General features: G+C 37.6%; 1 protein-coding gene across 3 annotated transcripts in view; it reads right to left on the bottom strand.

Annotated features, from left to right (window-relative positions):
• Positions 1-718: 718 nt before the first annotated feature.
• The window catches only part of aff4 (AF4/FMR2 family, member 4), a 31,795-nt gene continuing 8,934 nt past the window's right edge, over positions 719-23,579 (bottom strand). For 2 of the 3 annotated variants that reach the window (XM_015034415.1, XM_015034414.1), the window contains exons 2-21: positions 18,139-18,268; positions 14,493-15,281; positions 14,217-14,255; positions 13,945-14,031; positions 13,687-13,714; positions 13,517-13,568; positions 13,247-13,336; positions 12,421-12,565; positions 10,600-11,233; positions 10,328-10,452; positions 9,070-9,155; positions 8,511-8,751; positions 8,316-8,404; positions 7,957-8,020; positions 6,673-6,809; positions 6,384-6,455; positions 6,120-6,213; positions 5,934-5,977; positions 5,342-5,559; positions 719-4,529 (exon numbers count right to left, since the gene is read on the bottom strand). In XM_015034415.1, the coding sequence (XP_014889901.1) occupies positions 4,402-4,529; positions 5,342-5,559; positions 5,934-5,977; positions 6,120-6,213; positions 6,384-6,455; positions 6,673-6,809; positions 7,957-8,020; positions 8,316-8,404; positions 8,511-8,751; positions 9,070-9,155; positions 10,328-10,452; positions 10,600-11,233; positions 12,421-12,565; positions 13,247-13,336; positions 13,517-13,568; positions 13,687-13,714; positions 13,945-14,031; positions 14,217-14,255; positions 14,493-15,281; positions 18,139-18,264 (3,288 nt within the window). In that variant the 5' untranslated portion in view covers positions 18,265-18,268 and the 3' untranslated portion in view covers positions 719-4,401. The remainder of the gene's footprint in view (positions 4,530-5,341; positions 5,560-5,933; positions 5,978-6,119; positions 6,214-6,383; positions 6,456-6,672; positions 6,810-7,956; positions 8,021-8,315; positions 8,405-8,510; positions 8,752-9,069; positions 9,156-10,327; positions 10,453-10,599; positions 11,234-12,420; positions 12,566-13,246; positions 13,337-13,516; positions 13,569-13,686; positions 13,715-13,944; positions 14,032-14,216; positions 14,256-14,492; positions 15,282-18,138; positions 18,269-23,579) is intronic. The other variant, XM_015034416.1, reaches the window with a different exon arrangement.

Raw genomic sequence — 23,579 nt, 5'->3', positions numbered from 1 at the left:
TAAATACATTTTACTTAAAGTGGCAAAAACTATGATCATGAGAAAAAAGGACAACTTATGAAGTTCTACAAATTTTTTTGTTGTGTAAAATACAAACCATGATTCTGTGTTGGGGTTTTATAACAAAGAAAACATAAGTCTATTACAATAAGAGCACTTATTTCCTTTGTAATTGTTTAAAGTTAATCTTCAACCCAATGATTAAAAAGACTTAAACGAAAAAAAGGAAAAGACGCCTTGTACATTTTTTCTATTCTTTTGATATTTTTATGCAGATACTGCATGAACATCTATTAAAACAGCTAAAACTTTTCTATTTGTTCTCCATCTTTATTAATTACCACCATTTAAATTCAACACTGCTCAGCTGACTATCTACTGAAATGCTGCTCTGGAGTTGTATCCTGTGCAGACAAAAAATCTTTATCTTCTGCTCTTCTTGGTGATTAGAAGTGTTCAGGTGAGTGGCTCCCAAAGTTTCAGTTTCTGGATCAGCAAAACAGCAGCAGTAGAGACTTGTATATCTTTAATTATGAGCTGAAAGCGGAAGGGAAAAAAGTTTCTGCAGCCCTGGGAGGATTTGTCTTTTGAGTCAGGACTTAAGGTGTACCAAAGCCCTAGACTGTTTTCTGGTCTAGGGAAACAGGATTTCATTGCTTTTGAGTTCATTCACAGCATTTGTCATTTGCACATAAAGCAATCAACATTCGCTTAAACATATCCATATATATATATTTTATTCTCAATACGGCAAAATACAAAGAATATTTAGGACAGACTCCCATTAGTCACAATTAATACTCACTTCACAAGAATGCTTTTAAATTACATAACCTAAGTTTGAAGATCAAACTCAACAGGTACCTTTAAAACATATTGCATCCATCATATATAGTATCTCTATCAGTTCTCTTAAAAGTAGCCAAATTCAGATTATTGTACATTGTGTATGCTGCTGGTCTCACTACGGAGACAGCTTTTTTTTTTTTTTCTTTTTTTAGAAAAGTTCTACAACATACTGTAGAAACTGCTACAACTGCTCTGAGGTGAGGCAAAATCCCTCAGTTTCAAAAGACATGTTGGACACGGTAAATTCATGTCTCTCTTTCTCAGGAGGAAGCAGACAACAGACTGTACACGTCATCCATCCAACACGTGAGCTCAACAATATACACGTAATGAAATACACAGCTCCATATCAAATACAGAGAAGACAAAAAATATCCGCATTTGGATTTAAGAGACGTTACCGATTATGTGGTGACTGTGATACTATGAGACAGTGAAGAAGAAGACAAAGTATACAAGCACGTTAGAAGAAAGATGGAGAAATCAATTTGATTTACAGTGTTAACACACTGGGATTTCATCTGTAACAACTTGGGGGAAGAGAAGGAAAAAAAATATGTGCATAAAGTATCTCACAATATATTTACAGTATTTTTTTTCCTTTCAATTTAATTAAAAAATGCCAACCTGGAGTAAAAAGTTACCCTTAAAGACATGTTATATTTACAATTTATACAACTGTATTTAAATAGAAACATGCAAGTGTTAACATCTTCCTAACGAACGTCCAAAAAGAATAAAAAATAAAAAATAAAAGCAATAACTTCATCTTACCCTGGATTCGTTCAAGTTAGATTAATTACTACTTACAAAGAAATCTCATCAACAGCTCAAAAACATTTACATCTTCCTATTTCATAAAATAATTGTTAAAAAGGTGAAACAGAAAAAAACAAATGGGCAAAAAAAAATAAATAAGCGTGAGTAGCAAAACTGCTAAAGATCATTCTAATGCTATTTTCTGTTTTTAGATTTCACTACGAGATGGTGTAAGGAGCACAAGGCGCAGATCTTAACTTACAAAGTGTACCAGTGTATGAAGACAGTGATCGGGTCGGCGAAACCCACTGAAGAAAAGACAACTCCAGCTTTTGTGTTTGGTTATAAAAAAAAATAATTATTATGTACACAAATATTATACAACATTACAGAAAATTGCAAAAGCTAAAGGCATTGGCCGCTTGAGTTGAACAGGTTTCTCACTGAGGTGGAAAAAAGAAGGAAGAAAAATCTGAAGCATAAAAATGATTTCCATCCCCTTAAAGATTTTTTTTGTTTGTTTTTTGTAAAAATCCTGCATAGATCAAAAATAATACCTCCTCTGACTTTGTCCTCTTGAAGTATAAGAGAAAATAACAGTATTCCCTCTAGCAATAGAAGTCCAGGGAGCCAGTGGAAAAATCTAAAATATACAAGCAACAAGAAAAATGGTCCAAGCTGGGCCAAACAGTAAGCAGTATTTGGGTTTTAAAGAAAAAATAAGAATAAAAAAAAAAAGCTAAATAAATCTCCTAAACTTTGTGGCACTTTCTCATTTTATCAAGAAAAATCAACCAATAATTTTAGCACAAGTACTATTTGACCCAAGCTTGGGATTTCCAGCATGTTGTCTTAATCAAAATCAAAAATAAAAGTTTCTCCAAGTAGTGACAATGGCATCTAAAAACCCTTAAGCATTATAACTACAGATGCACCAATCAGTCAGAGATCAGAATCAGACAATTTTCACCTCAGTCTGCAGCTCAAATTGAGAAAATGCTGAATTTTTTTCCCCTAGTTCACTAAATGTCATGTATTTTCAGTATTTAAAAGTATCACCAATTGAATTTGAACTTTTTTGAGATTAACAGATGAATGATCGAAACATATGGTTTGGTTCGTGGATTTATCAAAGAACCTACAGAAAACATTTCCCGTTTTCCATGTTATGTTCTTTAAAAAGGGGAAAAAATATCCAAATTGGTCAAAATCGTAACGTGTGGGTCTGATTTAAAAGAAAATTGGAAGCCTGATTGGTGCATCTTTAACTATAAGCTTTATTAGCATTACTAATTTAACATATCTGGAGAACAACCAGCTGTATTTACTCAATGCTTCTCCTATTTTCTTGTAAGAAAAGTATAATTTCAATTTTAAAAATGTCATTGCTTAGGAACAACAGTACAAACACGTGTTCATATACTTCCCCCCCATAATGAGTCTTGCATTTTGCTCTAGCTAGAAGACAAATGATCTGCTTGGCATATAAATAGAATCTATAGTGGTCGTTATATTTCTTTTCTAAGATATACAAAATCTTTATCACATAAATACAACACTGCTAATCTCTGTCAATGATAAGATTTGTCCCTCTTATAAGAAAAAAAAAATCTCATCTTTACTTTTAATTTGTCTTAGCCCTGACGAATCAGAAAAACCTTGGTTTGTTTTAAAAACTACAGAATAAATAACTGCATTTGCATTGTATGTGTGGACACAATCTGCAATACTTTTGACAATCCCTGCAGTTCCTTAGAAAAATACACTGTTAACAAAGGGATCAAAAACAAGGGAATAACACCATGTGGGAGTGGCCCTTGCTTGAGGAAATTTCTAAAACAATGTAGTGGTAAAAGTGTCTCTCAGGAGCTGTTGACAGAATAAGTTTAAATTATTAAGCTAACTATCTCCTGCAGTTTGATAAGAATCTAAATTTCTGATGGACTGTCTCTGACAAATAAAATTACCCCGTTTTAAAAAATAACTTCTGAATGAGACTGTATCACCTGAAGCCCATTCTGGTATTTTCAAAATTTGGTCGGAATCCTCCCTAGACTTTCCTCCAGAGAGCTGAAACTAACTATCTCTCTGTAATCCTCTTAAAAAGATTTAAATTTTTTTTTTTGTTTTTTTTGTTTTTAAGTATAACTGCCAGCCCTAATTTGCTACTAAAAGATGATTACAAATGCCATCAAGTGAGGAAAAACATATTAAAAAAGAAATCAGATCTTATTGGTGAATTTTCCTGTAGCTCATTTACAAGGCACAAAAATGATAAAGAGAAACCTTCATTTTAAAGCACCTTTGGTGTTTCTGGGAGGTACTTTGGTGAAATAAAGTATAAAAACAAAGTTAAAAGCCAAAGTAGCCTAAAAAGCAAAAGGAAAAAAGAAATCACAGGTTTAGTGTACTCATAAGAAATAATCCCCACAGCACTTTTAGCAGAAGAGATAAAAAAAAGACCTTGAAGATTTTAATAGGAACGTCGAAATGTGAAGCCAGGCCAGAAGCTCTTGGGATATTTGATGCGGTGCTGCTGAAGGTGTGAGATTTTCTAAATTGCTCAGTGTTGTTTTGGCAAGCTGGTGCAGAAAAATGGACACAGTGTTGGAGATATGTCTCAGAGGATAACAGCATGTAAGAATACATGGAGGACCAGAGGTGGGCTGTGTTTGCAGGTATGTATCTGTGTTGTGTCTTTGAGCACGGGCTGCTAAGTATGAAAGGCTGAGGTGTGAGTGTGTGTGTGTGAGTGTGTGTTTGAGGAAGCAGCTTGCAGCGATCAAGTCCTCGCTAGTGGCTAAGATTAGCGTCCAGTCGCAGCCAGTGGAGACCCTGCCGAGTGTAACGCACCAGTTCTGTCATGCTGCTGGTGTTGAAGATCAGAGGACCCATCACTTTGTCCAACTCAGAGAAAAAGTCTGGGAAAGCAAGAGAAAACGAACAAAAGCTGAACACCAGGTAACAGCTGAGCATCAAGTAAAAGCCAGAAGACTGTGACATTAAAAGTCACACAGCGACTCCTCAAAATCCATAGTGTCTCGAATCTCAAGTGTTTTCCAGTCTTCAACGGGTTTTCTTTCATTTCTTCCTTGTTGAAGAAATTAATCCCCACAGCATGATGCTGCCATCACCATGTGCTATAGTGGAGATGGTCTTTACAGAACATCTGTACTGAGATTAAATCAGACACAGGAGGACTATTTCCTAATTAGGAAACTTCTGAAAAGTTATTTGGTAATTATTTTCTAGGACTTGTACAGAAAAGAAGACTGAATAAATCAGTCTGTTCAGGTTTTCATTTGGAAAACATTTTAAAAACTATGCATCTTTTTCTTTCCACTTCATAAGGGTGTCCTACTTTATTCTGGTCAATCATACATTTTAATTAAAACACTTCAAAGTTTGTTAATATTATAGATTAAGTTATTTAAATGATTCTGAATCCAGTTTATCAATATATGAATTTGTCATTTTAATAACGGGTCCACTGTTTTCTAAAAGCAGAAACCCAATTTCTATCCCTTGCTTATGGAGTTTTGACATTTTGGAAATTTTGCCTTTTATAAAACCTTATCTAATAAATTCTGTCTGTATTTCTTATTCAGCACTGATTTTATTTTTTTTAAATAATTAAAATGTGAATGCTAGAGTCATGACATCTGGAGCCAACTTTAGTACATCTTACAACAGATAAGTTTGGAATAACAAACTATAAAACCTGCCCTTTTACCTTTCTGTTCCTTGGAAACCTGCTCCGCCTGGTCCCAGATCTCTGTGGCGTACAGGAAGTTGGAGGTGACCTGGACGTAGCTGGCAGCCATCTGGTGGATACGCTGAGGTATGGTCACAGAGGAGCTGGCACTGCTGTTGCTGCTGACTGACGAGTAGCTTCCTGCTGTGCCTGGTGAGAGTTTGGGCGACACTGGAGAGGGCATTCCTGCTGCCTTACTGCGGACAGAAACAGAAAAATAAGTTTAATGGCTGTTTTTTTAGGATATACACGCACTGCCTCACAAAACTTCTTCTCATAAATTCAGATTTGGAAATTGTGGCATGCGTGAGAAATCGTGAAGTGATTGTGAATGCTTTTGCATGGCATTACATATGAAATGCATGTAGCAGAATATTTAAATTATCATACAATAATAAAGTTAACTTCTATAAGAAATGACAAGGTATGAAAAGTAGATATTTAAATGCAAAGATAAAAGGGATCACATTTTTTCTGAAAATCTATCAGGCATGTTTGTACAAAATCTGCAAGAAACATTTCTCTATACAATAAGATTACATTTCCAAACAAACAGAAGCAGATGACTTACTTTCCCATTCCAGGAGAGGGAGCCTGGGTGTTACTCAGAGAATTCTGTCAGGAGAAAAAAAGTGAAAGAACATTATGTGCAAAGAAAATGCATATTTACAGATGAAAACATCATGCATAGAATATTTTACGACATTTGAAAGCTTTCCCATGAAAACTGGATTGGAGTTTATAAAAGCTGGAATACCTTTAAATGTTCTGTGAGAGTTTTGGAGTATTTTAGAGCGCTGTCTTTCCTCAGCTTGAACAACCGCAGATAGAGAAGAGACTGGCATTTGAGACTGCAGAGAAAAATGTGGACAAAGACTTTTAGAAATCAAAAATGAAGTGACAGTTTATTTGGAAAGAGTCTATTTACGATCGCATTTCCATAAACTAGTTTATGAGGGTTCAGGACACTTCAACCACGTGAAATGAAGCATCATCATGTGGTGTCAGTAAATACACTTACCAAAGGACAGCTAGCCTCTTGTCTGCTGAAGTGGCATCTGGAGCCATGTAGCTTTTTAACTTCATAGTGTATCTGAGTGCAAAGGCAGGATGGAGTTGTAGGTTAATAACAGACAGGACTGCAGGATATTTACATAAACCATAAAAAAACATTTTCAACTTTGCAGGAGCAGCAGAACTTGACAATCTTCATTAAACCTTAGACCCACGAAAGGTTTCATACCAAACACATGCAAGCTGCGTTTAGGAATTCCTCAATGGTTTTGTGTGTTTGTTGTGTTTTTACTAACCTGATGAGTTCCACTGTTTCAGCATACATCGGGAAGGGCGACTTGGCTTCTTGCGCGCTCTTCTCCAGAGCGTTACCGCATTCGATGAACGAGACCACGGCATCCAGGTAGTACACTGCCTTTTCAAAACGGTTTGTCTGTGAAAGAGTGTGATCAAAACACTAAGAAATTGTGGGGCAAATACTTTTATTGTGTCTCTAAATGCAGAACTAAATGTTAACATTTTATTCATTTGACAAACTGCAGTTTTCACACTAACAGCATACGTTTGTTGATTTTGCACTGGAAGTTTTTGTGTTGCCCTTTGACTCCAGCAGCAGGGTACCAACAATAACTTTACAAAACTGAAACATTTTTAAGTTTGTAAATCTGTATGTGAGAGTATGCAGCTAAAAGATGTTGGTTCTGTAGCAGCGAGATTATGACTCATGAATTTGAAACAGAACAATAAAACAAAATCATATTTTAAAGTAGACCTGCATACAACAAGTAACGTTACAATCTATTCAGCTATTAAACTTTTTGTTGTAGAGCAGATTGTGAATAAATGACGAGACATAATATCTAACCAAACAGAGCATCCAAGGAGTCCTTTGCAAATCAAATGTAACAAACGTAGAAACTGCAATAAAGATTAAGATTCAACATCTTGCATTGGACTAATTTTGTGTACGTAATATTAATTTGGACCTTTGAAGTACACAGATTCACTGCTCATCTACCTAATGCAGCTGGCTTCACTTCATTTTATGGTTTAGATAAGATGAACCATTAGTTTAGATGCTGAAACCAAACATATTAGAAATACACTGGCTTTACCAAATGAAATGTTTACATTTTTATTGTACTGTTTTATGAATTTAAAAACCACTATTACTGAATCGAAACTGTGTTTTGATGACTTTTAGGTTCATAATCAACTTACTTTGTGGTTAAGTTGCATTTAAAAGCAGTCTTTAGGTTAAGTTTTGTTTTCCTTTTCTCTCATTTTAGTTAATCAGTACCAGGAGAGACGGGGTTTTTATAGGTTCATGTTATGCTTGATCGTTAGACCAAACACTAATCTACCATATTGATTTCTCTCTCTTCTTCTGTACATGAAATTGTGAACGATTTAGAGTATAATTAATATTTCAGATGAGTTTTAGATAATTCATGTACTTTATAAAGTTTACCAAAGTCTCTTAATTTTATGAATATTTGTTTATGAAACTAAAGTCCTCTCAACTGCACAGCAACTTGCATAAAAACACCACCGATTCTAGCAGTAAACTTTGTTCTTACCAGTGCATCTGCATTGTGCTTGAGTGTCTTAGCCTCTTGCAAGTAGTGATCAGCTGAATGAACCCTGAAACAAAATTATAAGCAGGTCAAACAAATTTACTAATGTGTATAATTGACTAAAAAGATAATAATTTCCGAAAAAAAAAATAAAAAATTAAAGCTACATCTCTTCCCTAAACAGGCTAAAAATAACACAGAGTTCTATCAGCTGGTCTTTCACAATGGATTTATCCAGTTTTTTTTCAGTCATCCAGGCAGATCTATAAACAACCTCCCTGACCTCCAGCAGCTTCACACAAAAGCAATGCAGAAGAGCCACAGCAATCTCTCTGTCCCACAGAGGAAACGGATCCTCCTACCTGTCCTCAAACACCATCTTGGATCTCTGAGACCTAGAGCCGTCCGTGGAAAGAGGAGGCACGGCCAGCTGGTTAGTAGATATTTTCTCCTGCAGAAAAACAAGTTTTGTTACATTAGAAAAACAGAGTAATGGACAAAAAAACATTGTGATTCTGTAAATTTGGACATATGAAAACAGAGAACTTCTTCCTCACATCGACTTTGCCGTCGCGCGTGCTTCGTCCCTTGTCATCTCCTTTTTTGTGTTTGGAAGTGGAGCTACCCTTGCTGCCATGGCTACCTGCTTTTTTACTCGTGCTGCTGCTCGATAGCAACGTGGATGATTGGTTCACCGTCCCCTTTCGACTTGGATGGTCCGACTTAGGTGTCCGCTGAGGACCCGATATGGAGGGAGAGGGTACCGGCTCCTCTTTCTTCTCCAAAGGTCTCTTTGACCTGGTGGAATACAAAGCATTGCTCTGATAAAGCTGTAATAACAGACATAATTTGCAGCTATAAAGTTCTTAGAGTGAAAACAGAGGTAGACGACATGTTAACATTACAGGTACTTCATTACCAAGACGTAATCAACAAGCACATATCATGTGAATTTCTGATTTACGCTTAATGATAATGGGTTTATTTTCTGAATTGTAAGAGAAGTAAACAAGCTTGTGAATACATTTGCTTTTCCTTACAAAATGAGGCAGTGCTGGTGCACCAAGTGGGCCAGAGAGGAGTGAATCATTATAAGGACAAAGACAGAATACTCACTCTTTACTGCTGGTTTTATGAGGAGACTGAGTTTTATCATCTGGCTTGAATCGCTTACTCTCTGGCTTCGTGCTTTCCTCATCGGTCTGAAAAAAAAAAAAAAAAAAAAAAAACATCAAAAAATCTCAGGAAAACTTTGATTTATAAGTGGTTTGCGTCTTGTTTTAAATTTAACAACCTATAAACTTGTACTATGCGTTACGTATTCCTGTTTTTTGCAATAGTGAAAGATAAATCTCTCTTTTTTATTTGAATTTCTTTTATTTTTGTGGCATTTTTAAAGCCCTGTGGACATTTTTTCTGCTTCTTTTTCCCCCTCTGATCCACATTCAAAGCCTTGGGAGACACTTGTTTTGGTAAAAATTCAATTTGTGGCGTATCCACATGGCCATAAAATCCAGAAATTATTCCTCTTGCATTGAATGATATTAGAAAAACACTTGAACACCTGGAATATATTAGCTAACTTGGAGTGATTTTAATGCTGTGTACTCTGTTGCTGTTGACCATATAATCAGAACACATTGTGGAGCCCTAGCTGACCGCAACAGAAACAACCGCTTCTTTTTTTTATAAGAAATTTGTAATATTAAATAAAAACAATTTATTTTTTAAATGACCTTTAAATTATCTGACTTGTTCAGTTTGGTTGGATCACCTTGATTATTGTTTTTACCTCCTTTTCTAACAGACTTTTTCCTTTCACTTAACTTTCTAAATACATATGCTTGGATACTGGACTCTTTTTTTACAGTCTTTTTTATTGTGTGCATGTAATATTCTAATGTAATGACAAAATGAAATTTGAGTTAGTAGTTGTAAGCAACAAAATGAAAATATTTGACATCACTGTGTGTGTAGTAAATGTAAATAATGAGCGTCACTGAAAAAAATAACTGAAATGAACTTTCTGATGATATACTAGCTTATTGAGATGCACATGTATGTGTATGTAAATAGTCTTGCATATTAGTATATGTATTTAATTACAAATGTGAAGAAATATTTATGGTCCATATATGTACAAATAAATGATGATGAAACAACAGAAACAAAAACGGTTAAGCTCGGCTAAAATATGAAATGGAAAAAAGTGGAAGACAACTGAATGTGATAAGCAAAGAGAGAAGGGGAAGGATATTTCCAAAGAAACGCTTCCATCTTCTTTTTTTAAACATTTTAAGATGTTAAGAATGTCTTTACATATATTTATTTCCAGTGTTAAGACATTAAAAACCTTCGTAATAAAAAACCCTACCTTGTGTTTCCTCTTGGACTTGCTCTGCTTACTGCTTTCTCGATCTTGAGAATCTTCCCTCTCCACTTTAATCTCTGCAGGCTCCTTGTAGGGCCGCCCTGGGATCCTCGACAGCAAGCTGAGATCTATGCGAAATAGGAAGGAAAGGGAAGGGAATGGGTTCATTTCGTCCAAAATAAAAGGAACACCTCGGTTAAAAAAAACATACATCACACCAAACAGAGGAAATTTTTTCCATGTTACTGTAAGGCGTATAAGAAGTTTTGACTAACCAATCTTGACGAGTAAAACTTGCTGCTGAGGTTGTCTTGTGGGGTAGCGCTCCTCTGGGTCGCTGAGCGGAGACAACATGGGCGAGAAAACGCACACAGGAGTCCGGATGCTCTCCGTATACTTGGGAGTCTGTGACGAGGACGGAATGCTGTCGTTTCCCTCGGAATCAGACGAAGAAGAGTCTGTAGAAAGAATTTCACGAGACTTGGTTTGCGCCTTGGTCTTCCGCTTGTCTGTGGTTGTGGTGACAGAAGCTGCCGACGGCCGTGGAGAAGACTTGGGTTCTTTTTTGATGCTTGGTTTGCGTGAGCCTTTTGTGGCAGCAATGGGCCGGAGAGGAGGAATCTCTGGAGCCGGTTCAGTCTCCACTTTCAGACCTCCCTTGGGTTCCTCCACCACTGGGGGCTTCTCAGACTTCTTAGGCTGCTTTTTACCGACTCGTATTCTGGGATTTGTTCCACCTTCGCTCTGGGCGGGGGACTTCTGTCGCCCCCGGCCACCCTCGGTACCCTTGTCCCTGCTGGGTGGTGGGGGGGCAGAGTCTTTGGAGCTGTAGTCTCGGCCTTCTTTTTTACATTTGGGTGGAATCAACCAGTTGTCCAGCTGCCACTTGTTGGTCACAGGCTGTTCAGGCTGAAGCGGAAACAGCAAAACGCAGAATTAAGAGAGGCACTCGGAAAGTCAAATACAATATTCAAGATTACTCTGGACACAAGAAAGACCAAACACTATTCCACATTTTATTGATGCATCTCAGGAACTTATAATATCATTGATACGCTTGTTCGCTTACAGACCTTTTTATGCCACGTTTCCCTTTCACTTAACTTTCCCAGTGCAATTAGATAAAGCATCCTGTGAGGCTTTTGTTATTTATTCACCTTCTTTCAGGTGGGAATAGGAAATCATATCGTTTTTTTGCTTGCTGTTTAAAACCCATTTTACAATGACTAAGTTTTAGTTCAGCAATAGATTAAAAGCCAAAATGGCCAAAATAAAAATAAAACAAAACAAAAAAAACTTATGTCAGTTGAACAGGCTGTAAGAAAAAAAAATCTTTGGGCTGGACAGTACGGCTGAGAAACTTAACACAATATAAGCGCTTCATAACAGTTGATATCAATAACTATTGATCAGTTTATATTTTTAACAGCTAAAATATTGCCAAGTAGTGGCGTGACCTCTCCTGTTTCATCCACCATTTTCTCTCCACGTTGCTGTTTTATATTTAACAATTTTGAGGCAAAACCTAAAACTACTACTGCGCAAGTTACTCAACATGTTGTTGCTTGGCAACCAAAGAGTGAGTGAGTTAGTTGATGCCACCAGCCTTATTAAGCTGGTCTTGAAAGGTTGAACAGCAAAGTTTTTCCTCTGCCTAATCCTCCCAGAACTGTTCTTCCCAGAACTGTTGTCCATAAACAGTTCATTGAACTGTTTATGGACAACAGTTCAATGAATATTTGACATATTGAATATTCTATGAGATATATTATCTATTGATACTGATCATATATCTACCACGATATATATTGTTATTGAACTATTGTTCCGCCCTATTTTAAGTAAAATACAGTTTCCAAAATTTATGAACCAAATGTTTGGTCCATAATGGTGACCAGATTTTTTTTTTTGTTTTTTGTTTTTCTTAGCCATAATTGTCCAAGTAAAAGAAAAACAAAATTTAAAATATTTGATTATGTGTAAATCTATATATGGGTTTCATTTTGTTGCTCTTGTAACTTACTGAGACACACCTATCTAGTCTAAATGTTTTTTTGCGGCCCCACTGTTTAGTACGATGTTGAGTGAGTGCTTACTTCAGGAGAGGCGGTCCGTGGGCGCTCGTTGGCCTCGCTGTCCGTCGTGCTGCTCTCACTCTCGCTGTCAGAACCAGAGCTGCTCTCGGAGCCGCTGTGGCTGCTCGAGTCATCCCTAGACGGCTCGGCAGCTTCACTGTTATTGCTGTCGGATGGACAAAAACAGAAAGTGCTTAAATCTTACAAACAGCAACAGGTAAATGTAATTCTCTCACCCACCATGAGGACATAAAACATTTAAATTGACATATGACTTTAGGTAATATTTATGTTTTTTTTTTTTAAGATTTAAAACAAAATTTTTAATATTTTTTAACATGTACCATCTTGATCTTTGTAAATTTTGAATTGTATTTTTTTTACAATGCTAAGTAAGTTAGCATTATAATGCTAAACGTAGCAGGTATTGATTCACTCTATAAGATTATTGCTGAGATTTATGTCAACATTAAAATATTAAGAAAATGGCTCTACAACTTATCTTTTCTGTTTCAAACAAAAGCAATTTAATAATAGTGAAAGGTTTGGTTGTAATATTTTCTGACTAGCTTAATTAAAAAGAACAAAGACAAACTTTGTAGTACCAAAAAGTGAAATATGTTTAATGGCTGGATTCATACTGCTAAGCAGATATGATGCTGGCTCTAAGTAGGCATTTTATTAAAAAAAAAAAACAGACGGTAACACTACAGGGCCAGTTTTAGAAACGTAGTATCCCAAAATATGCATAATGAAATAATCCACTTTTAATAAAATGTAAAATGCCATTTAAGTCACAACCTGATGGACTCGAACAACACTGACTTCTTCATGCTGCCAACCTCACCTTGCTGATGTGTTCCTTGAGGCATTCTTGGATTCTTGTTCTCCATCGCTGTCCTCGCTGCTGCTTACTATCAGATCTTCCTTCAGCATGCTGAGCAAACAAAATTTCGAGACAATGAAAGCTTTAAGTGCTACAACTGCTGCTTCCAGGGCTTGAGTTTTGTCTAGTTTTTATTAAGTCCAAGACAACAAATGTAGTTATTTAAATTTTAATGTGAATCAATGAAGAAGGAAAAAAAAAACATGCACTTCTGACAAGCCACACACTTACGTGCTATCTTTAGGCTGGTGGCTGCTGGAGCTCTTTGATGAACTACCACGCTCTAAAGACACGGAAAATTAAAGTCAAACTTTACAGAAATACATAGACGGTACACAAATAATTGTCAACATGAACAAAAAACAAAAAGTGCAAATATAAATTTGAATTGCAAAACTTACTATGTCCGCTTGGAAAAGGGTGTGCATCCTAAGGTAAACAAGAAAAAACAAAAATGTGTTTTTTTCTTTTTCTTTCGCTTTGAAGTTTGTCTGATTGGCATATTTAAATCCACAATTTAAAATAATAATTATCATCATCATCGTTTTACAAAATAAGGTTTGGCTGTTTCCTCATAAAAGCAAAGAAAAGGCCTGACTGCCCTTATGGAACAATCAGAGAATCACTTAAATGAGTTAAACTGCTGGCACAATGCTGACCTTGGTGGGGAATGGAAACTTGGAGGGTTCTGTTTTACAGGGAGTGTGGATGGCTGTAAGTGGAGGAGGCCATGACTGAGTCATTTCCTGAAAGAAAAAAGGGATTCAGAAAAAACACACACACGCGTGCAAACACACAGCAGCATATAAACACAAGGAGTAAAAAAACTGAGATTAGGACCAGGGTAACGCTGAATAATTTCAGTCAATACTGTTTCCCTCTGTATTCTGATGATTGATGAACTATTTAAAAGAAAAAGACCCGTTTTTACCTTTAGGATTTCATCGACACAGTTGGCATCACCGGATCCCTGTTGGAAAAAAATCATTACTTTAATGATTAGCTGATGTTTTCATAAGCATGATTTCAATAGAACAGGTGAGGAGGCTTCCACTTAGAGCACCATGAGTCATCCTTCAGACATTTTGTTTTTATACATCACAAGTTAGAATGTTGTTGCGAAAGCAGAAATATGTTCTGTTTATTCCCTTAATAGTCGTGAAGAAATTATTTTCTAGCTTGATAAGTTTTATAGACGATGTCTTACCTCAACAGGCTGTGACGGGATCTTGAGTTTTGTAAGCGAAGCTTTGCCCATGGTCTTCACCTCTCCCATGGTGCTGCTGTGTGACTGGCCGCCGTAGCTTTCGGCCTGTGAGCTCTTGGGTTCGGCCGTTTCCTGGCCATCCATAGGCCGCACGTAAGCTGTGGGCTTTTGCAGCATGGAGCTGGGCTTGGAGACGAGCGACGGAGGGAAGGCTTGACTCGAGTGCTGCCCACTGGGGAAAGACGTGTGAACCCGTGAGGGGGAATCCCAGTTAGCTTCTCTGTCTCTGGGTGACTTGTTGCGGTACTTGTGGTGATGCTGTTCAGCAGACAAGGAGCTCCGCGAGTGGCTGCTGGAAGAACTCAATGAACCCTTCGCCGGACTTGAAGTGTGAGACTTCGAGTGCTCCGAGCCTCCGCTGTGCTTACTAGATTTCTTTTCCCGCACTTCCCCTCTTTGGCTACTGCTGCTGCCGCCGCTACTGCTGCCGCTGTTTCTCTGGCTGCTGTGTCCGCCTGAGAGTCCGGAACGCTTCTGTGACTGAGAGGAAGATCCACCCGGTGGTGGGCCTACAGGAGTCCACTTACTGCTCTGGCTACCACCTCCACTACCCACACCTCGCTGGTCTCCGCCAAACAAAGGCGGGCCGGACTTCTCCTCGGAGGAAGACGAGCTGTTCGAAGGTTTACCCGGAAGCTTTGGAAGAGTGTCACCAATCGGCTCTTTCATCTCGTCGTAATTGCCCAACATGCTCTGGATACGGTTGGACAGTAAATCTGCCTTGCTGGCCTGAGAAAAGAACCAGATGATGGAGTGATGATTAATAACGAGCAAAGAATGAGTAATGCAGATATCAGAAATAAGTAAAAACAATGAACGAGAAAAGGAAAATAAAAAAAATGTATTTGTGTAGTTTTTGCTTCGGAGGTCATACACTTCAGTGTAAGACCTGAAGTGTCATACACTGACACTTCAGCCCTGATTAAAACCTAATCAGGGCTGATTAGGTTTTAAGCCTAATCAGCCCTGACCATTAACTGGTCTGATATGTAAAAATCTAATCTGTTTTGCACTATTTCTAAGCATGGTGTGTTTACTGCATGAAGCAAATATAACTATGAAGCTTTTTCATTTTTGTTGAATATGCCAGACTTGAAAATTCTAACAGCCTTTTTAAAAAATCCTCAGAATTTTTAATCCCCGTTTACAGAAACTTCTCTCTGACTCACACTGTGAGACGTCACCTCTGCTTCAACACCAGAGGCACTAGAAAGAAATATTTTCAATGCTGGTTTTAAATCTGCAATTATTTTTCTTTAAGAGAAATCAGAATCTTGTAAGGCTGTTATGAGCAGATCACAGCTTTTAAACCATGAAATCAGACACAAAATGATACTGGATGAGTCTCTAAATTTACCCTAAACAATGACAAAGTTTCACACCATCATTGAACAAAAGAAATCAAGAGTTATACCACTAATGATGGATTAAAAAAACATGTCCAGCCCAAGAGCCTCACCAATCCCGTTTGTTTATTCTGAGTTCTGAGCAGCCCTTCTGAACTGAGATAAGGGTCAACGTCGGTACGGAGGTTAATCAATCACTCTGAGGGCCATGGGTTCCAGTTGATTTGTTTGCAGACTGTGCAAAGTCTCCAGTTTCACATGCAGTCCCACACCTCCATTTTGTTTGTCAGATTCACACCAAGGGTGAGGAAACACAAGCCGTTATCTGCAGCAGGAAATGTTAGCGGCTTGGTCATAACGTGCACTCCTGCACCTCCTGCTAGCATGGGGCCTGGGTCTCATTAGCACAGCTGGAGGAAGAGTAGTAGCACCTCTTTGGCTTCTAGTTTGTTGGTTTCAGTCGATGTTGCGAACAGCAATGAAAAAAGTCAAACTAAACTATGACCATTAAGTAAAATGTTGGGTAAATTTGAGAAGAGTTCACACAAAGGATTATAGTTTAAAACTGTAAACATTACAGCTTCATTATTGTCTTAGTTTGTAAAGATGCTTGATTGCACCACTTCTCACTGCGTTTGCAGAGTACTAGAGCTGTGCAGCAATATAAATATTGTGTGAGCATATTAAACAATGAGTCCATTGTGCAAAACTGATTGTATTGCACTTTTGTAACAAACCATAACAGTTCAGGGGTCATAGCAGAGTCAAAACTTACTCAAACAAAGCGGAGTTTTTTCAAACTGCAAGGCAAAAAAAACAGAAACAAAACAAAAACTTAAAAATGAACTCCATTTTAAACTGACCCCACAAAATTCATTGTTTAGTCTCAGATACCAAGCATCATACAAAAGACAAAGTAAATTCAAATATTTTTTAACCTAATGTCTACTTCTGCTTACCTGTATGGAACTTTTTAGAGTAGATGCAATGTAAACAGAAACAAGAACACTCAACGTGCTTTTAGTCCTTTTCAGGTCTCATCAAATTGAGGCATAATTTGGTAAAGAGACTGATTTGAGTGGTGTTGCTTATAGGTCGTCTGTTTTAAATTAGAATAAAATGTGCTACATGCAACAGCGTTTATAGAAAGTTAAATACTCCTCACTCTGCGCGAATGAGCAAGCATATAAACTCTGCCCCATAAAAAGGTTCCTGCTGCACTGGTCTAGATCCGGGAGGCCACAGCTGCAGCTGTGTGTGCACACGGCCTTTTAAGCATAACGCTGTAAACTTCCACTTAGTGAAGCATGACAGTCAGAAAGTCAAACTAAAGCTTATATAAGGGTCGCACAAGCAGTTGGCAAGATACCCAAAGTTTGAAAAAATTGAGACTTTAAGAGTTTCTTTTGTCATTCTTAGTCTGCACAACTTTACCATTAAAGTCAACTTCATTTTAAAAGGCAACTTTCAAAGAAAACTTGAGAAAATCTGCACAGTAAAAACTGTATTTTATTGATAAAGGTCAAGGACTCTTCCATCTTTAATGTCAGCTTTCATCTTTCACTTTGTTGTGGTCCAAAACACACATACACACACCCTAACACTCATTCACCTCTGGTGGCTTTCCCATCAGAACAACCTGTCAGAACACATTCCTTCCTGCTTGTTTGATGGCTAGCTCCAGCTAAGAGAGAGGAGCCACTTACATCTGTTCAAATCTGGTTAGTGGCAAAGATTAGAACTGGTTCAGGGAACTTAAAATCCTCTTTGCAATTAAACTGGCAGACAGGAGCTGGCTGGCCTACATTTGCACATGCAGGTATAATGCGGAAGACATGGGAGGAAGTGCAACACCAACGTAGTGAGCCGCTTTGTTTACTTTTAACAGCTGACAGACTTGAGTTGTCAGCAGACTGTTTTCTGATTTGAAAGTTGGCTACATTAATCACCTAACATTCTTTGAAACAAATCATTATCATAACACACTTTAATCTCTGAGATTATCTGGATTAAAACAAGATGAAGCATCACTATGAGACTTTTCAGACATGTCAGAACACAACAACGTATCTTGTGTTTTTTTTTTCCTGTTGCATTGAGCAGATGACGCAACAGTGACAACTGCACCGCTGTGAAAGCTCTTGATAATGAAGTTTTCACTTCCTGCTATGTCGCAAATACCTGTTAACTGATCAGATACATACCATCTGTGAGGGAAAAAAAAAAAAAGAAAAACTTGCCACTTTGTAGGGTTCAGGGAAGAGGGGGGAATTTGCTGGAAAGGCCTCTCCTCCTCCCTGTTGGATTTCTTGATTTCTCCTTTCTCTTTCTTTCATTCGGAGCACATTCCGGTCCTCACGGTTCATGTTGCTGTCAACACAAAACAGAGCATCGAGTCAACATAAAAACATGCTACGCCAGCTCACATGATCTTAAATGAACAATTTTAGGTCGCACAGGAAACAGAAGTATGCAGAAAGCTCCCTGGTTGTTTTTTCCCCCACAACATTTCATAAAACATTACCACATTTTTCAGGCTGCCATCATGTATAACATCAAGAGAACACACTGAGACAATAACAGAGATGACCAGCGGAGAAAGTAGCCTCTAATAAGCTTAGGCTCGTCACACAATTCAGTTTCCGACTTCTACTGTAAATAATCCTCTTCAGCAGATGGTCAATGTCATTACACGCAACAACCAACAGCACTGATGTAATATTGTAAGAACAATGTTTAATCTTCTCAAAAAACATAGGCAAAGATTATTTTCACAATATTTGTCTTACCGTTTTTTTCTATCCTTCTGGCACAAAAAGTATTAAAACTATTGACATGATGAACAAAACTGACAAAAAAACAAACAAAAAAGTGGAATCAAAGATCAGTTTTCACTAAAACTAGTTTAAAAATACTTCTCTGCTCCTTGTTTTCTATTTGGACATCAATGTTAATCCAACTAAGAAGCAAAAAAAATAAATTCAGGTTTTCAAGGCCTGGTGCAAATACCAAACGTCATACTTCAGCTGCCTTTGGTGGTACTCAGAGAGAATTTTGACAAAACTATTTGCAAAGTAAACATAAACAATATGATCTACAAAGAATCAAGAGGCAGAAAGGTGTGTTGTTCAAACCAAATGGATTTTGGCTTCACCAGTGACATTTTAAAACAGAATGCTGTATCAGAACAAGTGAAGGTCACTACTTAGACCACGTTCATCCACGTCTGAAATTGGATCCTGGATCTGGGAATGCCATCTAACCAAATTTAGGCGCATACTTGTTCCATAATTTAGTTTTTTTTTTTTTTTCTTAAAACTTGAACATTCCAACCCTCAGGAACCATGCAATCTAATAATAACCTTATTTGCCGTTTGTACTTTTAGACACAAGCAACATAAAAAAACAATCAAAATATAAAACCACCAAAGTGTCAAACAGTTTCCTTTTACTGTAGCTTTTATGTTTTCATTGAGCACACACACATAATGCACCACATTAGAGCCAGTTTTACAGCATGACAGTGCAAACAACAGTTTATATTTACATAATGTGATCCCTCGTTTTCGCGGAGGTTGCCTTCTAAAAATAACCCGCGATAAGTGAAATCCGCGAAGTAGTTACCTTTAGTTTTTACAATTATTACACAGCATAATTAAATACTCTACATTGAAACCAAAGAACAAAACCTGTTTTGTTTTTTTTATGTGCGTGTTCATCAATCGGGCCTTAATGTGATCCGGAGTCATGTCATTAAAGCGTCTCCTCCAAGCTGCTATGCGAGATTCAGCTGTATCTACGGCAGAGCGACGGATCTCATCAACCGAGCCTCCGGTCGGGATTTGCTCTGATTCTGGCCACTTTTTTCCAGCAGGCATTCAAAGTTTCAGTTTCCATCTCCTTAATGGCCAATCTGTATTACTTATATTTAAATACCATAACGTTATTGGCACACAGGCAGAGAATAACCGCTGAGACTGTTTAGCCAATCAGGATGCAGAACACAATGCACTGTGAAAAAAACTGCACAAAAAAAAAAAAAAAATCCACGAAGCAGGGACAACGTGAAAGGGGAACCGCATTATACCGAGGGATCATAAAAACCTCTCATCTTATATTATAATCAATTTGATTAAAACATGTTTTCAGACAAAACATAAGCATTCCTTAATTCCAATCTGACATAGGGCCAATGAGTATTTTCCCTTATGTGCTCCATGTTTACCAGAAAGCAGCCGCAGAATTTTAAAAATGGGAACAAGCTCATTTCAGTTCAGCTTGTTACCTGCCACTTTAAACAAACAGCCTCTAAATCCGTCAGTGAAAACAATAACTTTGCGCCTGTTGACGAAGTGTGACTGTACAGCAACCGCCCAGCCTCCTCCTAGATTACTAAACACACTTCATTCATGTGCTATTACAACGCATGACGCATAATTCAGCATTAAAATACAAGACTGGGGGAAGTGTCCATGTGAAATCACGAGCTTCCTGTAGGAAACGAGTCGTAGATGAAATGTCATCAGAACCAGCAACTAAAACCAAATCAGAATAACGTTTAAAGGAGACCACTTGTTCAGAGGTTCTACATTTCTAAAACAAACGTGTTTCACGTCATCAGTCACTCCCAAATACACATTAACATTCATATTAGATTCCCTCATAGATGAGAAACATTCATAGAAAGTAAAGTGACTGAAACCATAACTATTAAATTCAACCTGGTTTTAATCAGTAAACATGTACAACATGCATCATTTCTGGACTTCACTTGATTTACAGCACAGCGATGAATTAGGACAGTACCAAAAAAGTAACAAAATAGTTTTCATGATGACAAACTTACTACAACTGGCCCGACCACTGATTACCACCTTCAGACATCGAGTGTCTACAACAGCTCACTGTGCGGATGATTTACTAAAGCCACATTTGAGTAAACTGTGCTTAATGATAGTTATTTGGTCTCCTTTACCTCACAACTCACAGGAACAAGCTTTCATTTGAGGGTCTTTCAAGCTATAAATGTTGCCTGTGGTTTAAGAAAAAGCATTGGAGAAATAATGCTCCATACTTTTTGACTGCTCAGACAGAAACTGATACCGAGCTACGGCGTCTTTCCTGTACCAAAGTGACAGGGATTGAAAATGCAAACGAGCTCGTTGATGTTAGCAGGGAGTGGGTTTGCATGTGTGAATGATCCGCCATTACCACAATGTTAATCAAAGGCCCCCGGCAACCGGATCTTTTGTAAACAAAGCTTGCGTCCATTCAGACCACGAACTGACCTGATCTGTTGATGTTTGTGAGCAGGGGTGAGAGACTGTCGCACTGTGGTAGACCTCTACAGGAAATCGTCACACGCAAGGCTCAACTGACTCTGTTACTGGTTTTAGCAAGCTGAAGCAGAGACGTGGAGAAACGCATGAAGCAGCAGTCGGTTTTAGTTTTGAGCCCTTTCCAAAACCAGAAAACAAAAATAGTGGAAAAAGAGGGAAGTCATCAGTGGAGAAAAAATAAGTTTTAATGAAACTTGGGCTGAACAACAATGAGCAGCAAAGTGTACATTTTGGATAGATTCAAGCTTAGTCAAGCATTTGCTCCGAGGACAAAGCAAGCAGAGCATTCCACCCTTTCACCACTTTGAAACTTTGTAGTTTTGGCCGCTTCATGTCGGACTTTTTGGGGTACAAGATGGAGTCATTTGTCTCGGGACATTTTGTACAGACTAAGCCTCAACTCATAAAAACTGGAGTCCGTTCCCTCTGGCAAATTCAACAGATGATAAAAAAACAAAACCTTTTTGGTGTATCGTGGTTTTATGGATTAAATGAAAATGATCTATAAGCAGGAGGCAGTCCAGACTTATTCTGGATTGATCTGTTGTCAAACGAATAAAAGTCAACTGGCCCAAATGGGGATCAGAACCAGATAAAGGGTGTGATATTAAGTTTTCAGAAAATGCATAATTAAAACAGATATGTGATATTTAAGCACTTTAATTGCCATTCAACATGGAAATAAACTGATGGTGGATGGGATGGGAAGAAACCATTTCAATCTACAAAAAGGCAACGATACCAAGGTACCTAAATGATAGCGTTTCAGATTATTTTCCATCATAAACAAGTATTTGTTCATGACACTATAAAAAATTGTCATTAACTATTCTGCTATTCTAACTAGCTACATTTTAAAAGGGGATATTATATAAAATCAACGTTTTGGACCTCTTTATATCATGTTCTAATGTCATTCCCTTGTCAAAAATACACCTGGAGGGTTGCTCTGATTCTTTAATGCATGTTTGAAAACATCTCTGACAGCAATCATTCAGGCTGCCTACACGTTTGCTCACAAAATGCCACCTATTTACTGAGAGGTCTGCCTTGAAGCCTCAGTCTCCAGCTTACCCCTCCTCCACTCAACTCCACCAGACTAGTGGCAGCATCAATTAGCAAACGCCTGGTGGAACTGCGTGTCTGTTGAGCATATCATACAAAATGCTTCTCATTTCTCCTAAGAACAGTTGTAAATGATATCATGGAGGAGCACTGTTGCCATTATGTGCTGAAGGGGGAGTGTCAGAAAGAGTACACGGTTCTTAAAGAGACAGACACAATTGCAAAGTCAAATTTCTTTTAGGTTGTTTTTTTATATATATACAGCACTTTTATAACAACACAAAGTAGCAGCTACTTGATTGTGCTATAAAATGGCACTATGTGCCTAGAAAATACGTAACAAAATCATTGATTAAAACATTGATAAAATCATTGATTATCAAAGCAAATATAAAATGTCTTCCTGCCAGGTAAAAACTAAAGTATGGTAGATATGAAATGCTGCGAAAACAGCACCAGTTAGTGGCTTTAATAAGGTTGGCTTACGAAACGTGCAATATTTCAAAAGGTATCCCAAGACTAAAGCAGTTAAATGATCAGCACCCAAGTGCTACTTGTGGCTTCAAAACAGCATGAATTGGTGAATTAACCTGGAGCCCTACAGAAAAAAAGCCTGTAATTTTGACATGATGAAACCTCAACATTTAAAAAACAAACAAACAAAAAACCTCTCATAACCACTTTGAGGATTGGAGGATGTTGTTGCTAAACATAAAAGGTTAGAGGGGGCATTTTGAACTGATCTGGAGCAAAACAATTCTTGTAAGTGAAAGGTCATTTCTGATGTGTTTGTTTGCACTACACAATTTTTTACAACTTTCAACCTATTAAAATTAAAACTACTGTACCCAACGGACCACAATATACAAAAGCAACTATGTACAAAGGTAACCAAAGTGGTAAGTTGAGCTTATTAATAAAATGCACACCTATTTAATGTGCTACAGTCAACACTACATGAATGTAGAAGGTGTGTTTCCTGTCTTACTCATAATTCCTCAGAATACACCGGGCACATTCTTAATTTACCTTTTCACAGTAATTGACAGATTAAAACTGTTCCTGTCAGTTAGGTTAATCTATACAAGCTTACCATTTTGTCATAAACCTCCAAAATGTAAAATCTATGACTTGAATCGCATGTTAGACACCATTTACCTCAATCCTACAAAGTCCCCCCAAAATATCTTTATAAGGTCTAGGTTGTTTTGGAAACATCAATATCAAACAGATGGTAATTCTGATGTCGCATAATTGCTTAAAGTTACAGTCAGGTC

Source organism: Poecilia latipinna, unplaced genomic scaffold, assembly GCF_001443285.1.
Source record: "Poecilia latipinna isolate Pla-1442-1.1 unplaced genomic scaffold, P_latipinna-1.0 Scaffold298, whole genome shotgun sequence".
In the NCBI taxonomy this organism is placed as follows: domain Eukaryota; kingdom Metazoa; phylum Chordata; class Actinopteri; order Cyprinodontiformes; family Poeciliidae; genus Poecilia; species Poecilia latipinna.
The sequence above is the reverse complement of the archived record's forward strand: the minus strand, read 5'-3'. Positions and strand labels throughout refer to the sequence as shown.